This window comes from Protopterus annectens, chromosome 3.part1 (genome assembly GCF_019279795.1).
Source record: "Protopterus annectens isolate FY-2018-M chromosome 3.part1, PAN1.0, whole genome shotgun sequence".
Lineage (NCBI taxonomy): Eukaryota > Metazoa > Chordata > Ceratodontiformes > Protopteridae > Protopterus > Protopterus annectens.
This window is the reverse complement of record NC_056732.1, coordinates 1,400,398,964-1,400,424,682: the sequence shown is the minus strand read 5'-3', so window position 1 is coordinate 1,400,424,682 and position 25,719 is coordinate 1,400,398,964. Positions and strand designations below refer to the sequence as shown.

The 25,719-nt window shown below is 38.1% G+C and overlaps 1 protein-coding gene across 8 annotated transcripts in view; it reads right to left on the bottom strand.

The window, feature by feature from the left end:
• LOC122798488 (alanine aminotransferase 2-like) overlaps window positions 1-25,719 on the bottom strand; it is a 1,719,357-nt gene that overhangs the window by 900,770 nt on the left and 792,868 nt on the right. For all 8 annotated transcript variants that reach the window (XM_044067464.1, XM_044067468.1, XM_044067469.1 and 5 more), the window contains one exon: window positions 21,917-22,091. In XM_044067464.1, coding sequence (XP_043923399.1) covers window positions 21,917-22,091 — 175 coding nt within the window. The remainder of the gene's footprint in view (window positions 1-21,916; window positions 22,092-25,719) is intronic.

Here is a 25,719-nt window from a genome sequence, read left to right as displayed (position 1 = left end):
CACTTCTTGTCTATTAAGTATGGTTTAGATTTATATAGCATTTCAAGTTCTTCAGTTGTTTGGGAGATGACATAATCAGTACATCAGTCAAATCCCTAATAGTTTAATGTAGAATACTTGTTCTATTGTACCATTTTGATGCAATGTGATTTTGATGTCTTTAGTGTGTTTTTGTGTTCATTCTGGTCTAAAAAGAATTTATTTATTTTTTTGCACGTAATGGTAGCTGGAATTAATTTATAAATTTTTGATGATATGCAGTGACTTGTGAGTGAGTGAAGTTCCTCTAATTATTTTAGATGAACATATAAGTGCTGTGTCATCAGTGTATTGTACTATTTAGGTTATTACTTTTTTATGCATATCTCTGATAAATATATACATTTATCAGTGCTACATTACAACTGTGAGACTTATTAACTCTGATACCACCCATAATACCCATACATTGAAGCCTCTCTTTTTCATTTAATCTTGCTGCTCAGAGCAATTACTGCCAGCATTACTATTATGCAATATAATGGCTATACTGAGTCACATCTAAGGTTGACAAGTGCAATACGGTAACTAAACAGCTGCTATACACTAGTCTCTATTTACTCTCTATCTTAACGGTGAAGGGATTTGGTGGTGGGTATTTATTTATTATTTATCATTGGATAATTTATATTATACAACGATCCCCCATTAATATTCCAAAATGTGCACGCTGATTGGTCAGCATGCATGCTGTAAATCAGAGTTATAGTAATGGAAAAAGGTCCGGTCGCCCGGACTTTTACCATTAGTATACTCCACAAGCTTTGAAACCAACAAAAGTAGACTAGTAAGATAAAAACCAAACCAGCTCCATGACAGTTGAAAGCTTTATTTGACAAGACCACAGAACAGTATCCAGGCAGGTAGAAATATAAATAAATTTAACTTAGTGCTTTCACCCATCCATCAACTTGGGCATCATCAGAGTGAAAAGTGAAATGCAATTTCCAGTTCTTAAGAGTCAATTCATACACACGCCCCCTTCTTGAAACCAATCATGAATGCTAAACAATTAATTGTTTAGAATTCCAAATAAAATTAGAAATATTCCAAGAAACATAAAGATAACCAATAAAATTAAATTTTACTCTAAAGCATACTATTTCATACTGTACATTAAAATACGATAAACTACAATACTATATATAACACCCCAACTTAATAAAAAACATAATCACAATTATAAAAATCGCCTATTGTACATTTTATAAATTTTGTAATGCATAGTTCTCATGAAGTAATTTGAATTAATGTGTAACTGTGTAATCAATAATTGTGTGTAAAATGTTGTTACATATTAAACACAATAGGACCTGTATTTTAAAATCCTGGAAATGAGATATTATTATTGATCCCTGGTGACCTAGATGCATCCAATCTAAGCTGCCACAAACACTCCTTGACCTCCAATAGGGTCTTAGCGTCACCACCTTTCTCATTGTGTGGAACTCTATCTACTACAAAAAATATATATTTTTTAAAATTAGTGCAACTCTGACTATGTACAAAAAAGAGCATTGGTGTTTTTTTTGTTCCTTATATCTCTCGTGTGCTCCAAAATTCTAAGTCTTAATTTTCTAATAGTTTTCCCTACTTAAAACATAGGGAAACTTAGACATGTGGCAATATATACCACCATTTTGGTTTTGCAATTGCAATACCCTGGACATCTAATGGTTCTACTGAAATTGTGCACTGCTACATATGGACCATTATTAATATACTTGCAGGTACTACACAAACCACATTTGCTCATTCTAGAATTCCTATGTAAATCAAAATTGACTTCCATCTCCATCATTTCCTTCAAGTTCTTACCTCTACTATAGGTGAAAAAAGGTGTATCACTTACAATAATTGTAACATCCTTAGTAAGAACAGTTCGCCATGTGTCATAAATAATATTTCATTAGTATAACTTTTTTTTTTTACAGCAACGGAGAATGCAAGATCTCCGTTGCTTTTTACAACCTGTGTAAAGGAAGATATTTTAGTTTATAGTACTGGCAACAGTTCAGAATGCATAAGGTATACTGTCACTGTTCTTTCTCATCCCATGCAGTGTCTGTATTTTGCCATACCTAATTTTAATCTCATACCTGCTAAGAACATTTGAAGTCCACTTATTTTTTGCCTTATTAAAGAAAAACAGCAAGTGAAAAGTGCATACAGAAAGGACACATAGGCAAAAACAACCAAAAGACCTAGGTAAACCACAGTCTCCACTTTCTAATGCAGTAAACCTCCTTTGAAGGAGACTGATGTGATATATGGAAATGATTCCTCAAGAACATACAGTTTTCTAGGTCCATGGCTTCTGAAGGCACTGGCTTTTTATTTTATAAAAGTCTTTATTGATTCATTCAGGCCAATAAAGCCAAACGCCATTAGCTGTAAGCATAGCATGTTTTACCCTTTGTGAGCTCTTCAGCATAAGTGAATAGTTTGGCCATTCTCTGAAAACACTTAGAATTTGAAAAAGCCTGATATCCATAACATTAGGGTGATTGCATAATATTCTAAACAAGAAATAAACAAGTACAAGGGCCTAGATACACATTCTGCACATATGCAACTTGTGGCTGAGATTTAATGCATTTGACTGAGATGAGTTTGCTTTATTTGATATCAGAAATGTACTCCTAATTAATCTTAAGTGTCGAGCAAGAAATGTTGTTTGTTTTGGTAGTACCATATCACTTTCACAAACTACTGCTGAACGATTACATATTCTTTTTTACTGGTTAATTGATTGTTTAAATCAGTTTGCTCATGTTCTGTTATATAAAAAAAATGCACTTTATTCATTTGCTTTTACTGTATTTGTGTTTCTTCCTACTTTATTGCGTTTATTCTGCTGCATTTATTACTGCTTATTAAATTGTAACTGATTAAATTGTAACTGTTATTCTAAGCCTTTGGTTGAAGCACTTGGGCTTCAGACCAGTTGTTTTACATTAAGAAGGTTTGTGGTCTGCACTGTTGTGGCAGGACAGGTAGCTTACATCCTTCATGCTCATAAGGCATAACAATGTACCGAACACTCTAGTCATAGGTGACTCTATAGTCAGGCACACTGATGTTCAACTCACCAGGCTAAACAAGGAGAAAGTTACTGTCAGCTGCCTGTTGGGTGCCAGGATCCACCACATAATGCATGCACTCAGGTCACTCTACAATAAGTACAAATATGACTCTGTCATTGTCCATGTTGGTGTGAATGACCTAAGATGTACCTCCCTGGTCTACATGAAAAGAGACATGGAGGAACTCTCCAATTTTGTAGCCCAGGCAGGTATGACCCTAGCCCTGAGTAGCATCCTGCCATCACTCAGAATGATACCACAGTACAAAGACAAAATGATTTACTTCAATAATTGGCTAAGCTTCACCATAACAGGTACAAGCAAGCAAAATCTGAGGGTAATGCTACTCAATGCTAGAAGTCTAAACCTCAAAATGCATTCACTCGAGGCTCTCCTTAAAATGAAGAACATTAACATCTATGCAGTGACAGAGACCTGGTTCAAGGCTCCAGAGAGCACCCCTGCATTACCAGGCTATAATTCATATCACACCTTTCGGCCACCTAACCTGGACCGAAACACTAAAGGTGGAGGCATGTCCATATTCATTAAGGATATCCACACCTCCAGGCTAGTTGCTCAGCATAATGCATCCGAGATTAGCCAAGTGCAACTATCTCTGGGCAAGACCACAATCCAACTTGTAACTTGCTACAGATCCCCCACCATGCCCCAGGATTCCCACTCCTCATTTCTTGATACACTGGAAAATATTAGGGTACAACCCAATACCCTAATAATGGGCGATTTCAACTACCCCACCATTAATTGAGAAAACTACTCATGTACCAACTCTTTTGCTCAACATTTTCTGGAATTCATAAAGTCCAGTGCCTTGGATCAACTTATCCACACTCCCATCAGGGGCAAGCAATATCCTACAATTAACAAAATGGTCGACCGGTGTTCCACACCAGAGGTCAATTCCTCATTGGTCAGATCCAACCGCAAGCTAACCACCCTAGACATCCACATCCCGCCCCCACCCCCCATTAGGGAAACCAACATAAAAGATTTCTCCAAAGCCAACTTCACGCTTCTTAAGAGAGAAGTGGCAAACTTCACCACACCCATGCAGATGGACAATAGAGGTATGACTGCTGAATCCTACACAAATGCACTTTATAAGCATTTACACAAGTGCATGGATTATGCAATCTTCACAAATGCACTTTATAAGCACTTACACGAGTGCATGGATCATGCGTTCCCTAACAGAACCAAGATGCTATCCTCCAAAAAAAGGAAGCCAATCTAGTGGTCCTTTGCCATAAACAAACTCTACAACAGAAGAAAGAAACTGTTGCAAAAAAAGAGCAAAATCCCATGATTGGAGAGCCCTGGTCAGCCTCAGTAAGAAGCTGAGATCCCTCATAAAATCCTCCAAAGCTAGTTATGAAAACAAAATCACCACTGATTCTAAAGACAACCACAAAGCATTCTATAGCTATGTCAAGAATCTCAATTGCAACACTCAGATCTGCTCTGAGTTACAGCACAACGGCAATAAATATACAGAACCAACTGATATTGCCAACATTCTGGCAGATAGGTTCAGTGCTAACTTTACCCCTCTCTCACCCCCTAAAAGGCCCATCTCTATACCGGAAGAATGCAAAGTTCCTGTAATCACAGCTGCACAGGTAAAAACCACACACTCCAAAGGCAAGAACACAACATCCATGAGACCTGACAACATCCCAGGCTGTGTTTTACATGAACTACAGAATGAACTGGCACCCCACCTAAGCACCATGTTCAATCATAGTCTCACCTCAGGCTTTGTGCCAACTGAATGGTGCACAGTGATGGTTATCCCATGCCACAAAGGGTGAGCCACCATGGAACCCGGGGACTACCACCTCATTAGTCTAATGAGCCTGGTCTGCAAAGCCATGGAACGTATCATCATGGAACTTATAAATAATGATATTGGTAATCTCCAAACTCTGGACCCCACCCAGTTTGGATTTATAAAAGGCAGATCATGTCTCCTAAGCCTGATAGACTTCTTTGAAGCAGTCACCAAAACCATAGATGAGGGTAAGGTGGTTCACACAGCCTATCTAGGTCTCGCCAAGGTTTTTGACACCATCCCCCACTCTGAAATTATAGATAAACTCACTAAACTAGGTATAAATCCCTATGTCACAAGATGGGTTGCCAACTGTCTCACTGAAAGAACCCACACTGTGAAAGTAGCAGACTCCAAATCCAACTTCAGACCAGGGACAAGTGGAGTACCATAGGGTTCAGTCCTGGCTCCTCTCCTGTTTGGTATCTACTTTTCTAAAGTACAGGCTAACACAGAAGGTCTTTGGCTAATGAAGTTTGCAGATGATTGCAAACTAGGAGCCATAATCTAAACTCCTAACGATGTGGACATCCTACGAAAGGGCCTCACTGAGACAGATGTCTGGTGTCAAAGCCACGGCCTCAAGCTCAATGCCAAAAAGTGCATTGTCATCCCCATTGGTAAAAACTCTGTACCCATGAGCTACCACATAGGTGGTAGTCTGCTTTACTTAACACCGAAAGTGTGATAAGAGACCTTGGGACACAGGTGGACAGCAGTCTCTCCTTTGATAATCACATCACCACAGTAGTCAGAAAATCCTTCTATGTGGCACACCTCATCACAAAAGGTTTCTCATCCAGGAAAAAAAAGAGATCATTGTTCCCCTCTACTCGTCACTCATTAGACTAATTATAGAGTACAATGCCCCTTTTGGTATGTACCTCACAAAGAGGATTACTGGCCTCAAACAGATGCCCTACGCAGACCGTGCCCTACGCAGACCGTCTCAAAAAATTCCAGCTTAACTTTGTCGCATACTGCCTACTCAGAGGTGATCTCTGCCTAACATACAAAGTGATGCCAAACCCAGAGGTGTTGGACATGCTCCACTTAAAGAAATCCCAATCCCTCCAAGCTACACGCTCTAGAAACCTAAACCTTGTCACCACAAGAAACAGAACATGCTGGAGGAATAGATTCCTGTCCCAGAGATTTCCCATACTCTGGAACAAACAAAGCTCCTCATTAGTATTCTTCAAGAAAAATCTTGATTGGATGGGAAATAGGAAATTCACCCTGAGGATCACCTCCGTGGCTCTGCTCAACAGGGGCACAGGAAAATAATTTTCTTGGGTGGCGAAAGCCAGGGTTCTTTTTTGGCTAGGCTTATATAGGCCCTAGGGCCAATAGCCTAGTACCTACCTATGAATCTATAGCACAATCAGCAAAGAGAGAGAGAGAGGGACAAAAAAGATGCATTTTTGCAAGAGTGTTCAGCTATAATCATGTGACTACGTTTTTTTCAAAGCTGATTATAATAATGCTGCAATGTCTATAGATTTTTTTAATGCAGGAAATCAGTTAATATCACTTCAGCCTCCCTTCATAAAAATGACCATACCTGTTAATGAGATTGTCTTGCTTTACCATGCCAGTCTATTACTTTAAAATGTCTGTGTTTTTGCTTGTTACCACTGCTGATCTTAAATTCTGTCTTCCCAGCCATACCACCAGAGCATATCCGAAACAGGCCTCTGTTGGTTTGTGACTGACTGTGCAATAGCTTTGTAAGAGAAGATTTATTTTGAATTACATTTTATTTTTACCTCTGTTTTCAATATTTGTATGAAGAAAGGGACAACTTGTAGATAGGATGATTTGTTTTGTTTTATCTCTGATTTTCACAATTTGTTGTTAGAAATAGATAGATTTTAGACAGGCAAACTCTAGCAGACCCAAGGGGCCTAGTCAGCTATAAATTCACACAGACTGTAGAGAGGACAATCCAGAGCTTATCTGGAACAATCTTGTCTTGGTTTATGATTGACTGTACAATAACTTGGCAAGAGAAGATTTATTTTGATTTACATTTTATTTTTACCTCTGTTTTTCACTGTATAATAAGAAAGGGATAGCTTGTAGAGAAGACAATTTATTTTTATTTATAGCTTGTTATTTTACCTCTGATTTTTTTTGTTAGTTGTTAGAAAGGGATAGATTTTAGAATTGCAAACTTTAGCCACCCCAAGGGCCTAGTCAGCTATAAATTCACACAAAGTATAGAAAGGGCAATCCAGAGCTTATCCAAAACTATCTTGTGTTGATTTGTGATTGACTGTGCAATATCGTGATAAGAGTATATATATTTTTTTTATATTTTATTTTTACCTCTGATTTTCCCTGTTTGTTATTCAAAAGAAAGGGATAGGTTTTAGACTAGCCAGTGTAAAGGAAATCCAACATTTCTGTGATTAGAACAACTAGTACAGTAAGTCAGAGTGCTGACTTTAATCTTCTTCTTCTTTTGGCTGCTCCCGTTAGGGGTCGCCACAGCAGATCAACTGTTTCCATTTCTTCCTGTCCTCTGCATCTTGCTCTGTCACACCAACCACCTGCATGTCCCCTCTCACCACATCCATAAACCTTATCTTAGGTCTTCCTCTTTTCCTGTTACCTGGCAGCTTCATCCTTAGCATCTTTTTCCCAATATACTCTGCATCCCTCCCCAGCACATGTCCAAACCAATGTAATCTTGCCTCTCTGGCTTTGTCTCCAAACCTTCCAACCTGGGCTGACCCTCTAATATACTTATTCCTAATCCTGTCCATCCTCGTCACACCCAGTGCAAACCTTAACATTTTCAACTCTGCAACTTCAAGCTCTGACTCCTGCCTTTTTGTCAATGCCTCCAACCCATATAAAATAGCTGGTCTCACTACCCTCTTTTAGACCTTCCCCTTCACTCTTACTGGTACTCATCTGTCACAAATCACTTCTGACACTCTTCTCCACCCACTCCATCCTGCCTGTACTCTCTTCTTCACCTCTCTTCCACACTCACTATTACTCTGAACTGTTGATCCCAAGTACTTAAACTCATCCACCTTTGCCACCTCTACTCCCTGCTGACCTTCATTCCTCTTCTCTCTAGAGCATATCTCCATCTCTCCAGGGTCTCCTCCACCTGTTCCCTACTCTCACTAAAGATCACAATGTCATCTGCAAACATCATAGTCCACGGAGACTCCTGTCTGATTTCATCTGTCAACCTGTCCATCACCATTGCAAATAAGAAAGGGCTCAGAACTGATCCTTGATGTAATCTCACCTTAAATGCATCCATCACTCCCACCACAGACCTCCCCGCTGTCACACTACCCTGGTACATATCCTGTACCACTCTTACATACTTCTCTGACACTCCCAACTTCCTCATACAATACCACAACTCCTCTCTAGGCACCCTGTCATATGCTTTCTCTAAATCCACAAAGACACAATGCAACTCTTTCTGACCTTCTCTGTACTTCTCCATCAGCACTCTCAGAGCAAACATCACATCTGTAGTGCTCTTTCCTAGCATAAAACCATACTGCTGATCACTAATCATCACCTCCCTTCTTAACCTAGCTTCCACTACTCATTCCCATAACTTCATGCTGTGACTGATCAGTTTAATCCCTCTGTAGTTACTACAGCTATGCACATCACCCTTATTCTTAATAATCAGTACCAAAACACTTTTTCTCCATTCCTCAGGCATCCTCTCACTTTCCAAGATTTCATTAAACAATCTAGTTAAAAACTCCACTGCCATTTCACCTAGACACCTCCATGCTTCCACAGGTATGTCATCTGGACCAACAGCCTTTCCATTCTTCATCCTCTTCATAGCTATCCTTACTTCCTCCTTGCTAATCCACTGCACTTCATGATTCAATATCTGCACATCATCCAACCTTCTCTCCCTCTCATTCTCTTCATTCATCAACCCCTCAAAATACTGTTTCTATCTGCTCAACACACTCTCCTCGCTTGTGAGTACGTTTCCCTCATTATCCTTTATCACCCTTACCTGCTGCACATCTTTACTAGCTTGGTTCCTCTGTGTAGCCAATCAGTACAGGTCCTTTTTCTCCCTCCTTAGTGCCAAACATTTTATACAACTCTTCATACGCCTTATCCTTCGCCACCTCTCTCTTTGCCATGCACCTCATCTCCTTATACTCTTGTCTACTTTCTTCATCTCTTTGACAATCCCACTTCTTCGCCAACCTCTTTCTCTGTATACTCTCCTGTACTTCTTCATTCCACCACCAGGTCTCCTTGTCCTCCTTCCTCTTTCCAGATGTCACACCAAGCACCTTTCTAGCCATCTCTTTTGCTAGCTCTGCTGTAGTTACCCAGCTATTCGGTAACTCTTCACTGCCACCCAGTGCCTGTCTTAACTCTTCCCTAAACATCACCTCACAATTACCCTTTTTCAATTTCCACCATTTGATCCTTGGTGCTGCTCTCACACTCATCCTCCTCTTCTTAATCACCAATGTCTTCCTACAAACCACCATCCTATGCTGCCTAACTACACTTTCCCCTGCCACCACTTTACAGTCTCCAATCTCCTTCAGAGTGGCCTTTCTACACAAGATATAATCCACCTGTGTGCATCTTCCTCTACTTTTGCATGTCACCCTATGCTCCTCCCTCTTGTTAAAATACGTATTCATCACAGCCATGTCCATCCTTTTTGCAAAATCTACTACCATCTGACCTTCTGCATTCCTTTGTTAACACCATACCTACCCCATCACTTCCTCATCCTCTCTGTTCCCTTCACCAACATGTCCACTGAAATCTGCTCCAATCACCAGTCTCTCACCCTTGGGTACAGTCATCACCACTTCATCCAACTCACTCCAAAATGTTTCTTTCTCATTCATCGCACACCCAAGTTGTGGAGCATATGCACTAACAACATTCATCATTGCACTATCAATTTCCAGCTTCATAAACATCACTGAGTGCTGACTTTAATGTACTTCATTTAATATTTAGTTGCATATTGTTTGTATGATTTTCTCATAGAAGTTGATTTAAAATTTCTTTGAAGTCTTTAGTAATTCATCATCATCATCATCAACCCCCTGTTTTCCAATTTGTTACACCGGATTGGGGTGTTGTTTCAATTGTTGCTATCACTCTCTATTCAGTGCCACTCTCCTACCTTCTTCAACACTAATTTCTGACTGCCACAGAGCTTCTCTTTTTTGCTGGGTGCCCTCATTTCCTCTTGCCTTTTTCTTGTCTGTCCCAATCTTCTTCACCAGATTATCTTCTGCACATGTGCCCTAACTAGCTTAATCAGTTGTCTTTGAAATTTTCTGTAATTAGAGCTTCTTTGGTTTTTGCTATTATGTCCTAATTTCTTTGTCTGTCCCACAGTGTGCATCATCACACCCATCTCATGGACTTCATGTCTATCACCTCTAGTTTCCTCAGGCCCTATGCCTTTACTGCCAAGGTTTCTGTACTATACAATAGTACTGATCACACCACTGTTTAGCTTGCATTCTTCAGTCATACCCTACCCCTGACACTCAGTGCTAGTTGGCTGCAGTCCCTCTGATTCTAGATTTAACTTCTTCATTTAGACATCCTTTCTCCTCAACCTCCCCTTCCAGATATCTGAAGCTGTTAACTTCTACCATTATTTTCCCTTCTATCTCAATTCTCAGCCTCTTCTGATTTCTGCCATTTGCTGACATTACAACTGTCTTGTCTGTATTCAGTTTCACCCCATGTGCCTTCAGTTTTGTGTTCCATTCCCTATCCTTTCCTGAAGTTCTTGTTCAGAGTTTGTCTGTAATGCCACATCATCTGCATACAGCAATTTTGTTGATCTTTTCCCGCCAACCTTTTTACTAATGTAATCCATCACCAGTATGAACAGCAGTGGAGTCAGAGCTGAACCCTGATGCATACCCACTCCCACTAGGATCCGCTCTGTGAGATGGAACACTGTTTGTACTTGAGTCATTGGGTTCTTGTGCATAGCCTGCCCTAATTCAAACTACCACAGGACTGCCTAACTCAGTTTTCTTGAGACCTTGTCATATGCTTTCTCTAAGTCTAGGAATGCCCACTTGGAGTCTTTCTTCATCTTTAGCTTCTTCTCAACTAATTGTTAGACTGCAAAAGCCAGGTCAGTTGTGTTGCATCCTGATCTGAATCCAAATTGCTCATCTTCTATCTTATGTTCTACTGCTTTGCATATTCATTTATCAATCACCCTCTCCAAAACTTTCATACAGTGTAAAAGGAGTTTGATACCTCTATACTGCCCACAGTTGTGAATGGACCTTTGTTCTTGTACACTGTCATGAGTATGATTATTCTTCAGTCATCTGGGATATGCTTTCCTCTCCACACTGCTATGAGTACCCTCATGAGCCTTTCTCCTTTATCTCACCAAGCATATTTATCATATCTGCTGTGACCTCATTTGAACCTGCTGCTTTGCCTGACTTTATTTTCCTTAGTGTTATTCTTCTTCTATGGTGGGCTGCTCCTCTTCTTTCATCATAGACTCTGTCTGGGGAAGTACAGTTTTTGTGAGGTTTTCTTCATTCAGTAGCTGCTGGAAGTACTCATTCAATCTGCATTTGATGTCCTGTGGACTGGTGAGAAGGTTGTTGCTGGCATTACTTATAAAGGGTGTATTACTATCTTCTTTATCTTTCTGTCCTTGGCTTACAAGCTGATATAGTTTATTTGGGCAATCTACTGAGTCATTTTACAAATGCTAGTAGAGTGCCTCTGATGCCTTGTTCTTTACTGTTGCAACTCCTCATTTAGCCTCTTTGTTAACCAACCAGATTCTATTCCTAGCCTGGTTCATTTTCTATATCCCAATTTTTCCTTCACTCCTTCTTTCTTTTGATGACTTCCTGGGCCTCTGCATTACACCACCAGCTTTCCTTATGCCCCTCACTTCTATATCTGGCTTGGCCACATATCTGTTCTGTAGGCCTCATACATGCGGTTTTGAGATGCTGCCATTCTTCTTCAACTCTACCTCTTTCCTCCTCTTCTTTGGTAATTGATTTTGATTATTTTTTTTCTGTTATAAATCTTTATTTGTTTGTGGCTGAAAAATGATTCCTTAAATTAGTATGCCATGAATGATTTGCTAAAACACAAGTATCTAGAATAGTGCCCTGAATGCTCTGCATATTTAAAGGTAAATTCAGGTAACACTGGTGACCTATGTTCCTGCTGTCAAAAGTTGGATGATTTGATTATTTTTATTAGTGATAAATCTAGACTTACTCATAATGATTGCACTTGAGCAATTAGAACAGCTGGGAAAGCTGTTTTTACATATATTAATGACTGGGCAGAAGTAAACAACATTAGGCAAACTGTAACTACGTCACATTTAGGAAAGGAGGTGCCTGTTATTAGTAAAGATCACTCAAGCTCTATTAAACATGACAATTTTGGAATTCAAGATACAAATATTTAGCAGTCTGGGGAGCCTGAACATGCAGAAAAAAATAAAAAAAGAAAGGAAGGAAGGAAGGAAGGAAGGAAGGAAGGAAGGAAGGAAGGACGTTTACAACAAATGCCAAGGAAGAAAAATAAATTGATTAATGTCTTTATTGCACAGAGGATTCATACTAAAAAGGACACGGTGTTGCTCTGCAATTCACAGATTACATGGAATGATAACTTTCAATCAGAAAACATTCGGTTTACAGAAAAAGGCATTATTTTTCCAACAGAGTAGGCAGAAAAAAAGAGGAAAGGGCCAGGTGAAAAGGAAGAAATCAAAAGTCAAGTTAGAAGGATTGAAGAACAGTATTGTAAGGAAAAAGAGGAGAAAGACTGAAGTTAACAACCTCACCCATTTGTGGAAGTACAGAGACAGCTGGATAAGAATTGTATGCTTGCAAATGTACAGTAATAAGCATTGAAAATAGTGGAATTAATAAGGAAGTGTCTATTATCAAGAGAGATCACTCAATCCCTAGTAAACATGACAACTTTGGAATTCAGTTATTACGGAAACTGATACTTACATTGCAGAGAAGATAATGGATATAGAATAGTATTATGTTTGACAGGAGCAAAAATAAAGGATTTGAAACAGACCATAGAATGCCTTAATTTAAGGAAGTATACAGTTGTTTTTGTTCATGTTGGTATGAATTGCAAGGACTGTCTCACTGTTAGAGAACTTACAGCCCTCTTATAAAGCATAGCTTGTGTGGGTATTAGGATGTATTTTTCACATATCACATACAGAAAACAGAGTCAAGACAGTGTGAATGAAAATTGTTTTCAAAAAATGGAAATGTATGAAGCATCCAAACCTAACTTTGGGCATACATGTGTTTAAACAGAATGGTGTGCACTTGACAAAACAAGGGGTGAGAGTTTTTGCAGCAGGTATATCGCAGCTATTTGACTAACACAAAACAGGATTTTTGCCAGGTCAGAAATTTAACAGATAGCAACAGTTAATGTATCTCCGATGTTTGTTTATGCTAGGAGCATTATTTAGGTTTTTATTGGAAATTTGTCACAGTCAGACAAGACTGATGTTATTGTTTGTGAAACATGGTTAAAGAACAATGACTGGAAAACAGTTCTGTCATGGTATTTTTTTTTTTTTGCTGTAACAGATAATCTAACAAAACAAAATCAGGAGGAGGTGTTATGACAGAGATTAAAGGCTTTTATGAGATCTGTGATTATTACATGTTCAGTGATAACACACACCAGTACTGTAGAGTTTGTAACTGTAACAATAAAGACAACCTCGGAACATGCTTACACCACCTAAGTCAAGTGCTGATGATCTAGAGGAATGCATACATTTCACAGGAAGAAAAAATAATAATGTCTGCAGATTTAAATTTACCAGAAACAGATTGGAATAGTATCGACTCAACAACTTTAGTAAGGAAAATATTTACAGCGTATGTTGAGGAACAATTACTTCATTGTAAAAAAAGCCTACCAGGGATTGAAACATACTATTATTTATGTTCCCAAGGAAATGACATTTACTTCCTATCAAGTTTTACCACTGGTGATGCGCAGTGATCATGGGGTTATAAAAGTTAAATTGCAGCTCGATAATTGTGTCAAACTGAAATCTAAACTAATGCACAGAAAATTAGTAAGTAACTGTATGGAAACAAAACAGTCACTATGTAAAACTAACTGGAGTGACACATTCAGTGGAAAAACTACAGAAGAAATGTGACAAGTTTTGAAAGCAAAATTGTATGAATGCAAAAAAATAAAAAAAATGTTTAATATCAGGATTTAAGTACACAAGGTCATGAAGATATATTTCCGTAAGAACAAAATACTTAATTAAGGTGAAAGATAAAATGTTTAAGGAATGGAAAAAAAAACTATAGCTTTGAAAACTGAAATAAACAAGCTGGACAGACAAGGTAGACAAAGTATGAGACAAGATCAAAAACATTTGTAGAAAATTTACATAAAGATATTGATCATAGGAAGTTACCAGGCTAATGGCCCTGGGGCCCTTACAAGCCTAGCCAAGAGTTTGTCCCCCCAAAAAGAAACCTCAGTCAGCCCCTATCACTCCTGTCATTAAGGGACAAAGTTGGAACCCCTGGGACAAATTTGTGGTTTCCCATCCACTCATCAAGGCTGCGCTTGAAGAGGGTCAGAGAGGTACTCTGTTTGACATGTATGGGAAGCCTATTCCAGACATGGGCTGCCTCTGGGAGACAAATATGTCTCTTCAGCAGGCTTTGTTGATGTTGCATATTATAGGCCTATCAAATGGGTAATGCGCGAGGGGTTAGACTTACAGATATGGAGCATCTCTAGTAGGGCATGGTCTGATATTGACTTGTAAGCGAGACACAGACCACCTCTGAGCAATCTGTATGATACTTAGTAAAATTATAGTGATTTAAGCCTGTCTGCATAAGACAGGTGTCGGAGGCCATGGATTCTCTTTGGGAGATATTTCTGTGGCCTTTCCAGCTGGTGGAGGTGTTTGGAGAGGTACATACTAAATGGGGCGTTATACTCAATTATAGGTCTAATGAGGGAGGAGTACAGAGAGCTAATAACCTCCTTTTTTCTGAATGCAGTCTCTTTACTTATGAGATGAACCAAGTAGAAGGCTCTTCTGACCACTGCCACCACATGATGGTCGAATGAGAGATTGTTGGCAACCTGAATACCCAGGTCTTTCACCACGGGTTATGTGCTTAGGAGGTTGCCATTTATGTGGTAATCAGTAGGGGCTGTGTTTTTGCTGAATGGTATGACAATACATTTTTTTGTGTTTAACTTAAGGCCATGACTTTGGCACCAGTTATTTGCAGTTGTGAGATGCTCTTGCAGTATGTTACTGTCATATGATCGCACCCAACTTACAGTCATCCGCATACTTGGTCAGCCACATGCCCTTGGTCTTTGCCTGGACCTCTGAGAAGTAGATGCCAAACAGTAGGGGTCCCAGGACAGATCCCTGGGGAACACCACTAGTGATAGGTCTGCTGTCAGAGGTGGTGGCACCTATTCTGACCTTGTGGGTCCTATCTGTGAGCCAGTTAGCCACCCATCTGATGAGATAGGGATTTACACCAAGTTGTGTTAGCTTTTCAATGATGCCCGAGTGGGGGATTGTGTCAAAGGCCTTGGCCAGGTCAAAGTAAGCTGTATGTACTGACTTTCCCTCATCCAGGGCCTTGGTGATGGTCTCAAAGACGTCCGCTAGATTCAATAGGCATGATCTGCCCTTGACGATTCTGAATTGGGTGGGGTCAAGTGTTTGGAGATTGCCTATGTCCTTGTTTATGAGATACATAATAATACGCTCCATGGCTTTACAGATCAGACCTGTCAAGCTAATGGGGCTATAGTTTCCCGGGTTAGTAGTGGCACCATGTTTGTGCAAGGGTATGAAAATGGAGGTTCTCCACTCTGCTGGAATGAAGCCTGTAATTAGGCTGTGGTTGAATAGGGTGCTCAGTTTCAAGCTAGTTCTTGCTGGAGATGGTGCAGAATACAGCCTGGGATATTATCAGGTCCCATGGAAGCTGTGTTCTTCGCCTTGGATAGGTCCTTTAACACTTGATCTACGGAGATGTGAGGTGTGGGACAAGTATCAGGGATGTCATCTGGCCCTTTGGGGGTAAAAAGGGGGTGAGGTTTGCTCTGAATCTGTCAGCTAGTAGGTTGGCTAAGTAGGCAGGATCAGTGTAAGTGGTACCATTAAGTACTAATTCGGAGCAAACTTGGGCTTTGCAGTGGAGGTTCCTAATGTAACTGAAGAAAGACTTGTGGTTTTGCTTTGTTTCTGAGGCTAGTTTTAACTCAAAATTAGCTTTGGAGTTTTTCAATAGTGATCTAATTTGCTTGTTGAGGCAGAGGAGGGAGATTTTCTGATTTGGGATTTGTTCCTTTTTACCCCTGGACAACAGTTTCTTTCTTTTGTTGTAAAGCCTGTTGATAGAGGATGTCCACCAGACAGGTTTGTGTTTCCTTGAGGAGCAGGTTTTAGTTCTGTTGGGTATGGCTGAGTCCATGCAGTTGTACAGGTGCTTGTATACTGCATTGGCGTACTGTTCAGCATAGTTGTCTGTATCCTCTGAGGGAGGTGGTGGTGTGAAGCTGCTGATACCCTCCCACTGAGCATAATAATTTATAGATAATTAAGATGTGGCAAGAGTAAAGATGTACAAACTGATAAACTATGTATAGATTCTAAAATGTATTCTCAAACATAACAGAGTATAGCTATATTTACAAAATCTTATGCAAACCAATTTTGCTCCAGAAAGGGGATGATAAATTGCCCTAGTAACATCCAGGTAACCAGACACTGAAATAAAATTACATTAGATTATATTGAAAAAAAAAAGATGTAAGCAAACTGGACCCAAACAAAGCATAGGGAGGAGACAGAATTACTAATACTGACCTCAGAACACTTTGGCATTAATGTACTGTACTATTATATCTGTTATTCACTAGGCCATTTATGTATGGAGATTCCTTGAGATTAGAGACATGCACTTCTTAAACCTGCCTTTAAGGGAAAGAAGAACAGGACAAACTCAGAGACATACAGATCCATAAGTTTACGTAATGTTGTGAAAAAAAATAATGGAGAAGGTTATTTTTGATAAATTATTGCCAGAATTGGAAAGATTGGGACTTGAAACCATATATTAGCATGCATGTGTTGAAAATAGGTCTATTACTACCTCTAACATAATGTTCTATAACAATATAATAACAGCTATGATGTAATTTATATAAATTTAACTTAAGCATCTGATACTGTTATATACAGCACACTGATCACTAAAATTAGCACAACTAGGTATTGATGTAATCTTGATAAGATGGATAGCTGTGTGACTTACAAATAGGACATGGCAAGTATCATACAGCAACTGAACAGATGAAGTTCTAGGTTACAGTAAGGGGGTCCACAGGGCTCTGTCCTAGGTCCATACTTATTTAAGTTGCAGCTTTCAGATGAATTTTTTTATTATATGGGTACATTGATTACATGTGTTACAGATAGGGCATGTCTGCAAAAAAACTTGACTAAATTGACTATCTAAACACTAAAGAATAACTTGCTGATAAAAACATCAAAAATGGAATATAGGAAATCTGGGGGACACAGATTGAATGGTGAATATTTAATACTGTGCACAGAGATTGAAACTGTAGAAAGGACCTCGGTATATTGTATAAAGAGATTTGTAACGTCTAGGAAATCAGAAATGATGAAATCATTTTTTAAGTTACATTAGACTAGAATTTCAATATGGAATAACAATAGCAAAGCCTTATAGCAAAACAAGCATAAGTAAATTTGAAAGTACTGTGGAACTATACCAAGGGTATCCATGGATGTTAAAATTTAAGTTATGTGTATACTAAATATCTGAACTTGTACAGTGTCTCATCAAGAAATTTAAGAGGAGACCTTATTCGGGTATATAGGGCATTTAGAGACAAGTACCTCCGGGAATGCTTGGGGTTATCAAAAAGTACTAGCGAATCCTCATACAAACTATGTAGAAGACTATATAGGAATAAGAGGTGTACTGATTGGTCCTCTGAAGGAGAGTAGCTGAAACATGCAATAGTCTATTGAATTATGCTAAAGCAAGCTCTAGTTTAAATGTTTTTAATGACTTGGACACTTACTGTGATAATAGCTGTTTTGGTATATTGGAAATCTTTTTATGTATGGATGTATACATATCACAAACCTATTCCTTCCGTGAATAATAGACGCTCAGCCCACTTGTTCTAGTGGAATAAGAGTCATACAAATCATCAGTGTAGTGCCAAGCCCCTCACCTACTTTATTCACATTGTAAACTAACCCTAACTCCAACCTTACAAGTACCCCTATCCTCAACACTACACACTGAGTTACTAAAACCCTTTGCCTTAAAGTACTTCTAAACTTGATGCACGGACAACACAGCACCACACATATACAACTTAAAATCGATCTCTTTCCCAAGTCCTTACTCTAACCCTAACTCATGAAACTCTCCCACACACTCTCACCCACATTAACAGCTACCACATCTATGTTTCCTCACTAAAAGCAACGTTCAGCATTTCTCCTCTGAGTAACTCCTTCACTCCACCACAAATGTACTTGATTTCTGACAGGGATAACAGCTGTCAACATTCTGTGCATTCAACAGAATCCATGCAAACCACATATTATACATACACACAAACATACATATATATATATATATATATATATATATATATATATGTATAAAAAGAGAGAGAGAGATCACATACCTAATTAAAAAAATAAACATCCCCAGTCCAGGATGACTGTGTGGCCCACATCCATGATGTGCTCCATAGGCACAAAAACGGTACAACAGCAGCAGAAATAAAGCTATAAGCTGATTCTTTTAAACACAGAAAATGTAAACTTTTGTTGAAAAAAAAAACAACAGTGTGGTTACTGACCTCCCAATGTAATAAGCATGAAATAGTTACTTTTTAACTATACTCATGATCTCAATAATGTCCAACAGACTTCTCTACGAATTCAAACTGTACTGCCATGTATTTAAAAATAAAATCTAAATGTAAACTCATCTGATGTGATCAGGTTTGTTATTTGTAGCTGAGTGGGTGCTTAAATTATAGCTGATTTCATAATTAATTAATTAATTAATTAATTAATTAATTAATTAATTGGCATTTGTTGACCGGGAAAGTCCACTGGGTCAGAATAACCCATTTTCAGTGGAGGCCCGGGGAGAAAAACTCCATTAACAACTCAAAGTTACTAAAAAAACAACTAAACAAATATACACAAATATAACAAAACAACTACGAAACCATAAACTTTAACTAAAAGGATGATCCGCTTAGGCAAACGCTTTTCCACTCACTTTATTAAAATAAAGCGAGTGGAAAAGCGTTTGCCTATACACAAATATACAACAAGATAAGATTTACAATAGTAAGAACACAGTACAAGTGCAAATAACATTTCTTAGGGATAGAAATATACAGAGTACAATGTCATGTAGTTTGAATAAATTACAGTAGAACTTGTACAGTATATAAATGGATAACTTGTTGTGGACATTTAATGTAAACAATCATGATTCACAGTATATTATGTACAATATGAAGAAGATACGTTTTGCTTTGTGGAACTTTCTTAAGGAAGAAATACTGAGTAATATACTTTGGAATAAAGTCAAAGAAGTGCAGTTAGTTTATTAGTATTTCAGTATATCTAGTAAAGGGGTTTTGTAGTCAGTGAACTCATTGGTGTTGGTTCACAGTGGTCTGTAGTTATGAACACAAGGACATATGTGATTGTTAAGGAAGTGATTTTTAGGGTGACTTTAAAGGTTTCTATAGACTCAAGTTGTGTTATGGAGGGGGTAGAGCATTCCTTAGCTTTGCTGTGGAGAGAGAGTATAAGCTTTTCCCAGCTCTCTTATTGGGTTTATATATGGTAAGAAGCTGTTTATTAGTAGAGTGAATGTTTTGGTTAGGGATGTAGGATTGTAAAATAGAATGGAGTGATGTATAGTTATTTGGGTTGTATTTTAGTTTACGAGCAAGAGTTAGTTGAGTGTACTGTAGGGTATTGAGGGAATTCCAACCATTTCAGTTCGTTAATGGCGTGACAATGGTGAGTGCTGTTCTGCAGTTCAGAGGCAAATTTTGCAATTTTATAATAGCATGATTGTAGTTTACTGCTTAAGGATGAGTGAAGGTTGGTATAGATGGGGGAACTGTAGAGGAGCAAAGGAAGCAGGAGGGAATTTGCCAGTTTTATTTTTGTGAGTTTATCTATGAAGAATTTATATCTATATGGTTTACCTAGTTTTGAATGTATTCTTTGATTGTGTTAAGAATGTGTTCTTTGAATGATAGTTTGTCATCTATAGTAATGCCCAGAATTTTAGCTGTTTTCATGACTTCAATTTCAGTATTATTTAGGGAGTAGTTTATTTAGGGAGTAGATTTTGAAGTCCTGTGGGGGTGGTTTGGATGAGAATATTAGTAGTTTGGAGTTTTGAGGATTTAATAGTAGTTGAACTTTGTTTAACCATGTTTCTATGTTTGAGAAGGTGTTTTGTGTTATTTTGAAGAGATCTAAGAAGTTGCTGGCTGAGAATATAACGGTAGAATCAGCGTACTGGATGAGAGAACTGTGTAGGGAGATAGTATGGAGATTAATTATAAATACATTAAAAAGTATGGAGATTAATTATAAATACATTAAAAAGTAAAGGTCCAAGAATGGAGCCATGGAGGACTCCTACTTTATTAACAAGATAACCAGATTGATTGTTTTGCCATCTGACAAATTGTTGCCTAGCATTCAAGTAGCTAGTAAACCATATAATGGTATGTTCAGTACATCCTATTGTTTCTAATTGTTGGATGAGTTTGGTATGTGATACAGTGTTGAAAACTTTGGATAGATCTAATAAAACTACTGATGTCAGTAGACCAGAGTTCAGAGCTTTGTTCAGAGTATTGGTGAAAGAAAGTAAGGCTGTAATAGTACTATGTGCAGGGCAGAAACCGCGTTGGGTTTGGGCTAAGAGATTATTGTCTGTAAGGTGTTTTAATAGTTGGGTATGTCTACACTTTTCTAGTATTTTAGATTAATGGTGAGAGAATGGAAATGGGTTAAATCATTATTTCCACCCTTATGTAATGGGGTTATGATAGATTCCAAATGTGAGGGACTGTAGATTCAGAGATGGATCTATTAATTAGATTACTGATGGGGTAGGCTAACACATTTGCACCAAGTTTCAGGAATTCAGAGGGGAGGTTATCAGCAGATACGGAGCAATGTCTAAGTTTAGATGGCAGTTTAAATATTAAAGAGGTGGGTACCATTTTTTTGGGAAAACTTTGGAATTTCTTGGGTATTGCTACTGTTTTCTTTGTGAAGTGAGGAATGTAAGATGGGATTCTCATGAGTAGAGCTTGAATTACTTGTCATATTTTTAGGGGGATTGGTTATTGGGGGGTTCATTGACAATTTTGAGAATGGTGTCTGTAAAGTGGGTATTAAAAATGTGGGCTAACAATACTGAGAAATACGTTGAATAATAACTTTTCAAGTGAAGTACCAACATTTTGCATTGATAACACCCTAAGGAATTCAGCTTTTCAGGCTGAGTATCCATGCCAATACCATGATATTCAGGATATCATGTATATAGTATAGTTAGCCATGTTCAGTATATCATGCATATAGTACAGTTAGCCATTCTTGTTAGACTAAAATACCACAGACAGTTGTTGAAGACTGGCTGAAAATGATATACATCAGCAATTTAAATAAAGCCTAATGAAATTTGAATAGTTTTATGGCATGCTGTGCCACATTTTTAAGACATATCCCTCATGTTACTTCCAAAGAAATTTTGTGCTAATCTTTTACCTGTTCAAAGGTATCATAGGAAAGGTCTCCAGGCTGAGGGGGATCACTTATAACATCCAGTGTAATCTGTGCTGCAAGCGTAGCACAAGAGTGAGCAGAAAGCATTTCATACCAGCATTCCTCTGCATTAGGGTCAATGTTCAGCAGTTCCATATACCCTCCACGCATGCCGGTCCTAGAATAAAATAAAAATAAAAATTGCAGAATTATCCCAACCATTGATAAGTTTATTGTGAAGGAGCTAGACAAAGTAAAATTATTGTTGTAAAGTATGATATATGTATCCAAATATGAAGACAAAATAGTTTGCAAGCAATTCTCTAGTTCCTGTATTTGATTAATTTAGTTTAGTCTCTGATTGCAGAACAAAATGTTTAGTATATGTGGGGATCAACTAGATCTAGTCAGAAGGAAAACTGAAATGAAGAGCTATGATTTGGGAATGGTAATGCAAGACTTACTCAACATTTACAAGTAATGTAAACAGTAGGATTTTTAACTGTTAATGTTGCAACACTTTCTTTTAAAAAAAATAACAAAAACATCCAGCTACAGGAGTCCTTACACATATCTGTTGTCACTTTTAACTTCCTATGAGAATGGCAGAATAAAGTTGTTAAAACTACATTGATTTCTCCTATCCTGCCTCCTAGAAGTGTTACATTGGATTGGGAGATTATGAAATGCAAACACTTGTATTCATAGAACTCCATGCGATACAACAAATATTGTTTAAACCAGTGGCGACTGGTGACTTCTGATCAAAGGGGGGCTGGAGGAGACAGCTGAAGGGTGGGGCCAACATGGAGTGTGGCCAACTAGAAAGGGGTGGAGCTATGGCACAGTGAGATCAATGCGCACACACACACACACACACACACACACACACACACACACACACACACACACACACACACACCACAACCTGTCAGCTGTACAAATTTTGCCTCATATTTTGGTGTATTTCTCATACAATTGTGGTTTTCTGACACATTGATAAATCATTGAGGGTTGAACTCAGAAAATAATGACAGACATTTGAGTTTCAAGCTTCATACCCTTCAGAAAATTCATGCCAATGCAAAATCTGTTCTGTTTTCTAAGTTTGTAAGAGTAATATTTAAAGTGTCCCTATTTTTAGGCATTAGCCCCCCCTTTATTTATAGCTTTCTCCAGATTTTTTGCTCTAAGAGGTTGAGAGGTATAACTGACACACACACACACACACACACACACACACACACACACACACACACACACACACACACACACACACACACATTTTATGAAAAAGGTCACATTGTGACATCTTTTTGTCATATTATTTGTGATGAATCAGATCATGTGACACATTTTGAAACCGAGGATTGCAAGTAAAGTCAAAAGGTGAGTACAGATAATACAGAATCAGGAGTAGTCAGGGAAAAAGAGGAACCACTTTTTCCATGCTTTTATTATATGCAGTGCTCTAAAGGGTCAGGTAAAAAGAAAAGAGAAGAATTTCATGATGACAAAAATGTGTTCTTTACAAGCAACAGTCCTTTGAGCTTTGATACCAATGACATAGGTTGAAATTCTGTTTTTTTTTTTCATAGCTTGAAAATTAACATTTAAATACTCCTGAGTCACAGTTTGCATCAGTCCTGGGCTGGCTTAAATCTCAAGGCAACAGTTTGGTTACAAATTTATTATTAGTGTTTATTTTTAAACTAACAACTTTACACATATTAATTCCAGAGACATGTACATGCCTGCTGCAGTCACTGTTACTACATGATGGCAGGTGGAATGTGCTCATATATCAGCAAGTGCCAAGTGGCAGTATTTTGAGACGTCACTTAATTTGTTTATTTTTATTTCTAACTTGCTAAGTTCAAAGAAGCAGGGCTTATTTACACTGAAGAGCAGGAACAAATATCCAGGCAGACGTTTTATAAACAGAAAGACCACATTCCACAGAATAAACATAGCGCTGAGTCACAAAGATAGACATGATGCAACTACTGTAGAAAGAAATTGTCTTTACAAAAGGATAATATGAAAAACATGAAACTTTTCTTGCAGATCCCCCTCTCCCAGCAAAGGTATGTTTATAGGGCAACTCTGCAAAGGTATTTTTAAAACAGTTCCAAAATTAATATATGACAGTCCTTATGTGGTTATAAGCATTGTGCAACAGCCAACAGGCATACATACCTCTCAATTTCTTCCAATTTTTGGCTTAAAATACTGAAACTGTCTGAGTCTGACAGTCTCTCACTCAGCGCCTCTCAGTCACTGACTGTCCAAAAATGATGATCCCCGATCAAAGCTAATTCAAGTAAAGCAAGCTAAAGAACTGAACAGAACTCTCAGTGAACATCTAAAGAAGACTAATTCAAAGTAGTACTGATGACTGTTTTAATTCTCACTATCTTTTCCCCAGCACGCAAAGTGTAGGAAGTGGAGAGCGAGAACCAATCAGTACCCATTCAGCCGCCCACATCACACACACATGTGACTGTGGACATGGCAGTCCCAACTCCTCCTACTTTACTGCAGTTGCAAACCACATAGACTTCTGGGCATCACACTGATGCCTTCTTTCATTAATCCAGACTGCTTTTATAGCAGTCCAGATTTACAAAACCTTTTTTTGTTTAAAAACCCGGAACTCACTAAGAATGCACAGTTCGAGTTCCAGGACTAATAGTACAACAAGTCAGTCAGACAGCTAAAGTATGTATATACAAAAATAAATATTTTATTTGTTTTTAATTTTTTTTTTCCACAGCTGGGGGGGCTGCAGTCCTGCAGTCCAATGGCACAAGCCGCCACTGGTTTAAACACTGGCAAAATTGTTCTTCTCTTGGGCTCACCACAGTACTTTAGGATATCTGCAATTTTATTTATTTCAATAGGTCAGTTAGACCTGACACCCTTTTCACCCACAACCCAGACCAAATGCAAATTATACTTATTTATTCAGCAACAATAATTACACGTCACATTGAGAAAAGAGTGCTATGTGATACAGTAATGTAAGGTAAGAACATTTATCATTGTAATACCCTCAAAAGTGCTTTGTTATGATACTCTTAGAAAGTCAGATATTGACACTTAATATGACAGATTGGAGTTACCTAGTTTTAGGTTGCGACTGCTCTAAACAGGAAATTAACTGCTTATATACATGTAATACCATATAACATTATCAGTATATGTTAATTGTGTGGTTTTGAACTGCAACTTTAAAAATATGACTCTGTGTATAAATCCTTATTTTGGTATATGGGGTTATCCGTCCATTTAAGAAATTAAACAAGCCAGTGCTATCAGTTAGTGCCAAAAGTATCTACTTAATTAAACAAGGAAAGACAGCAAAAACATGCTTTTGAAAACTACATCAATTTCAATAATTAATATTTTGAAAGGTGAAAAAGTTATTTTCAGTTCTGCTCATTTTAGTAAGTGCTGTGTGTGGAACATTTTACAGTTAAACGAAAGGTTAAAAGCAAAGTTTTTGCAGATGTTTTACATGCTGTTTGCCATTTAAAGCATGTATAGTATAGTACACTGCTATTGTCATTGGTCATGTGGAGCTTTTCTCCCCGAGCCTCCACTGAAAAGGAGTTCTTATGCCCAGAGTGACTATTCCGGTTAGCAAATGCAAAATAAAATAAAATAAACATAAAATAAATGTCTGTGCCGATGTAAAAGAACATTTTTCAAACTGAATTCATAAGGAGTTTCCAGTTCAGAAGCACTGTATATCCAATCAATACTTGGAGGAGCTACAACAAATCTGGTTAAAAACAGCACTG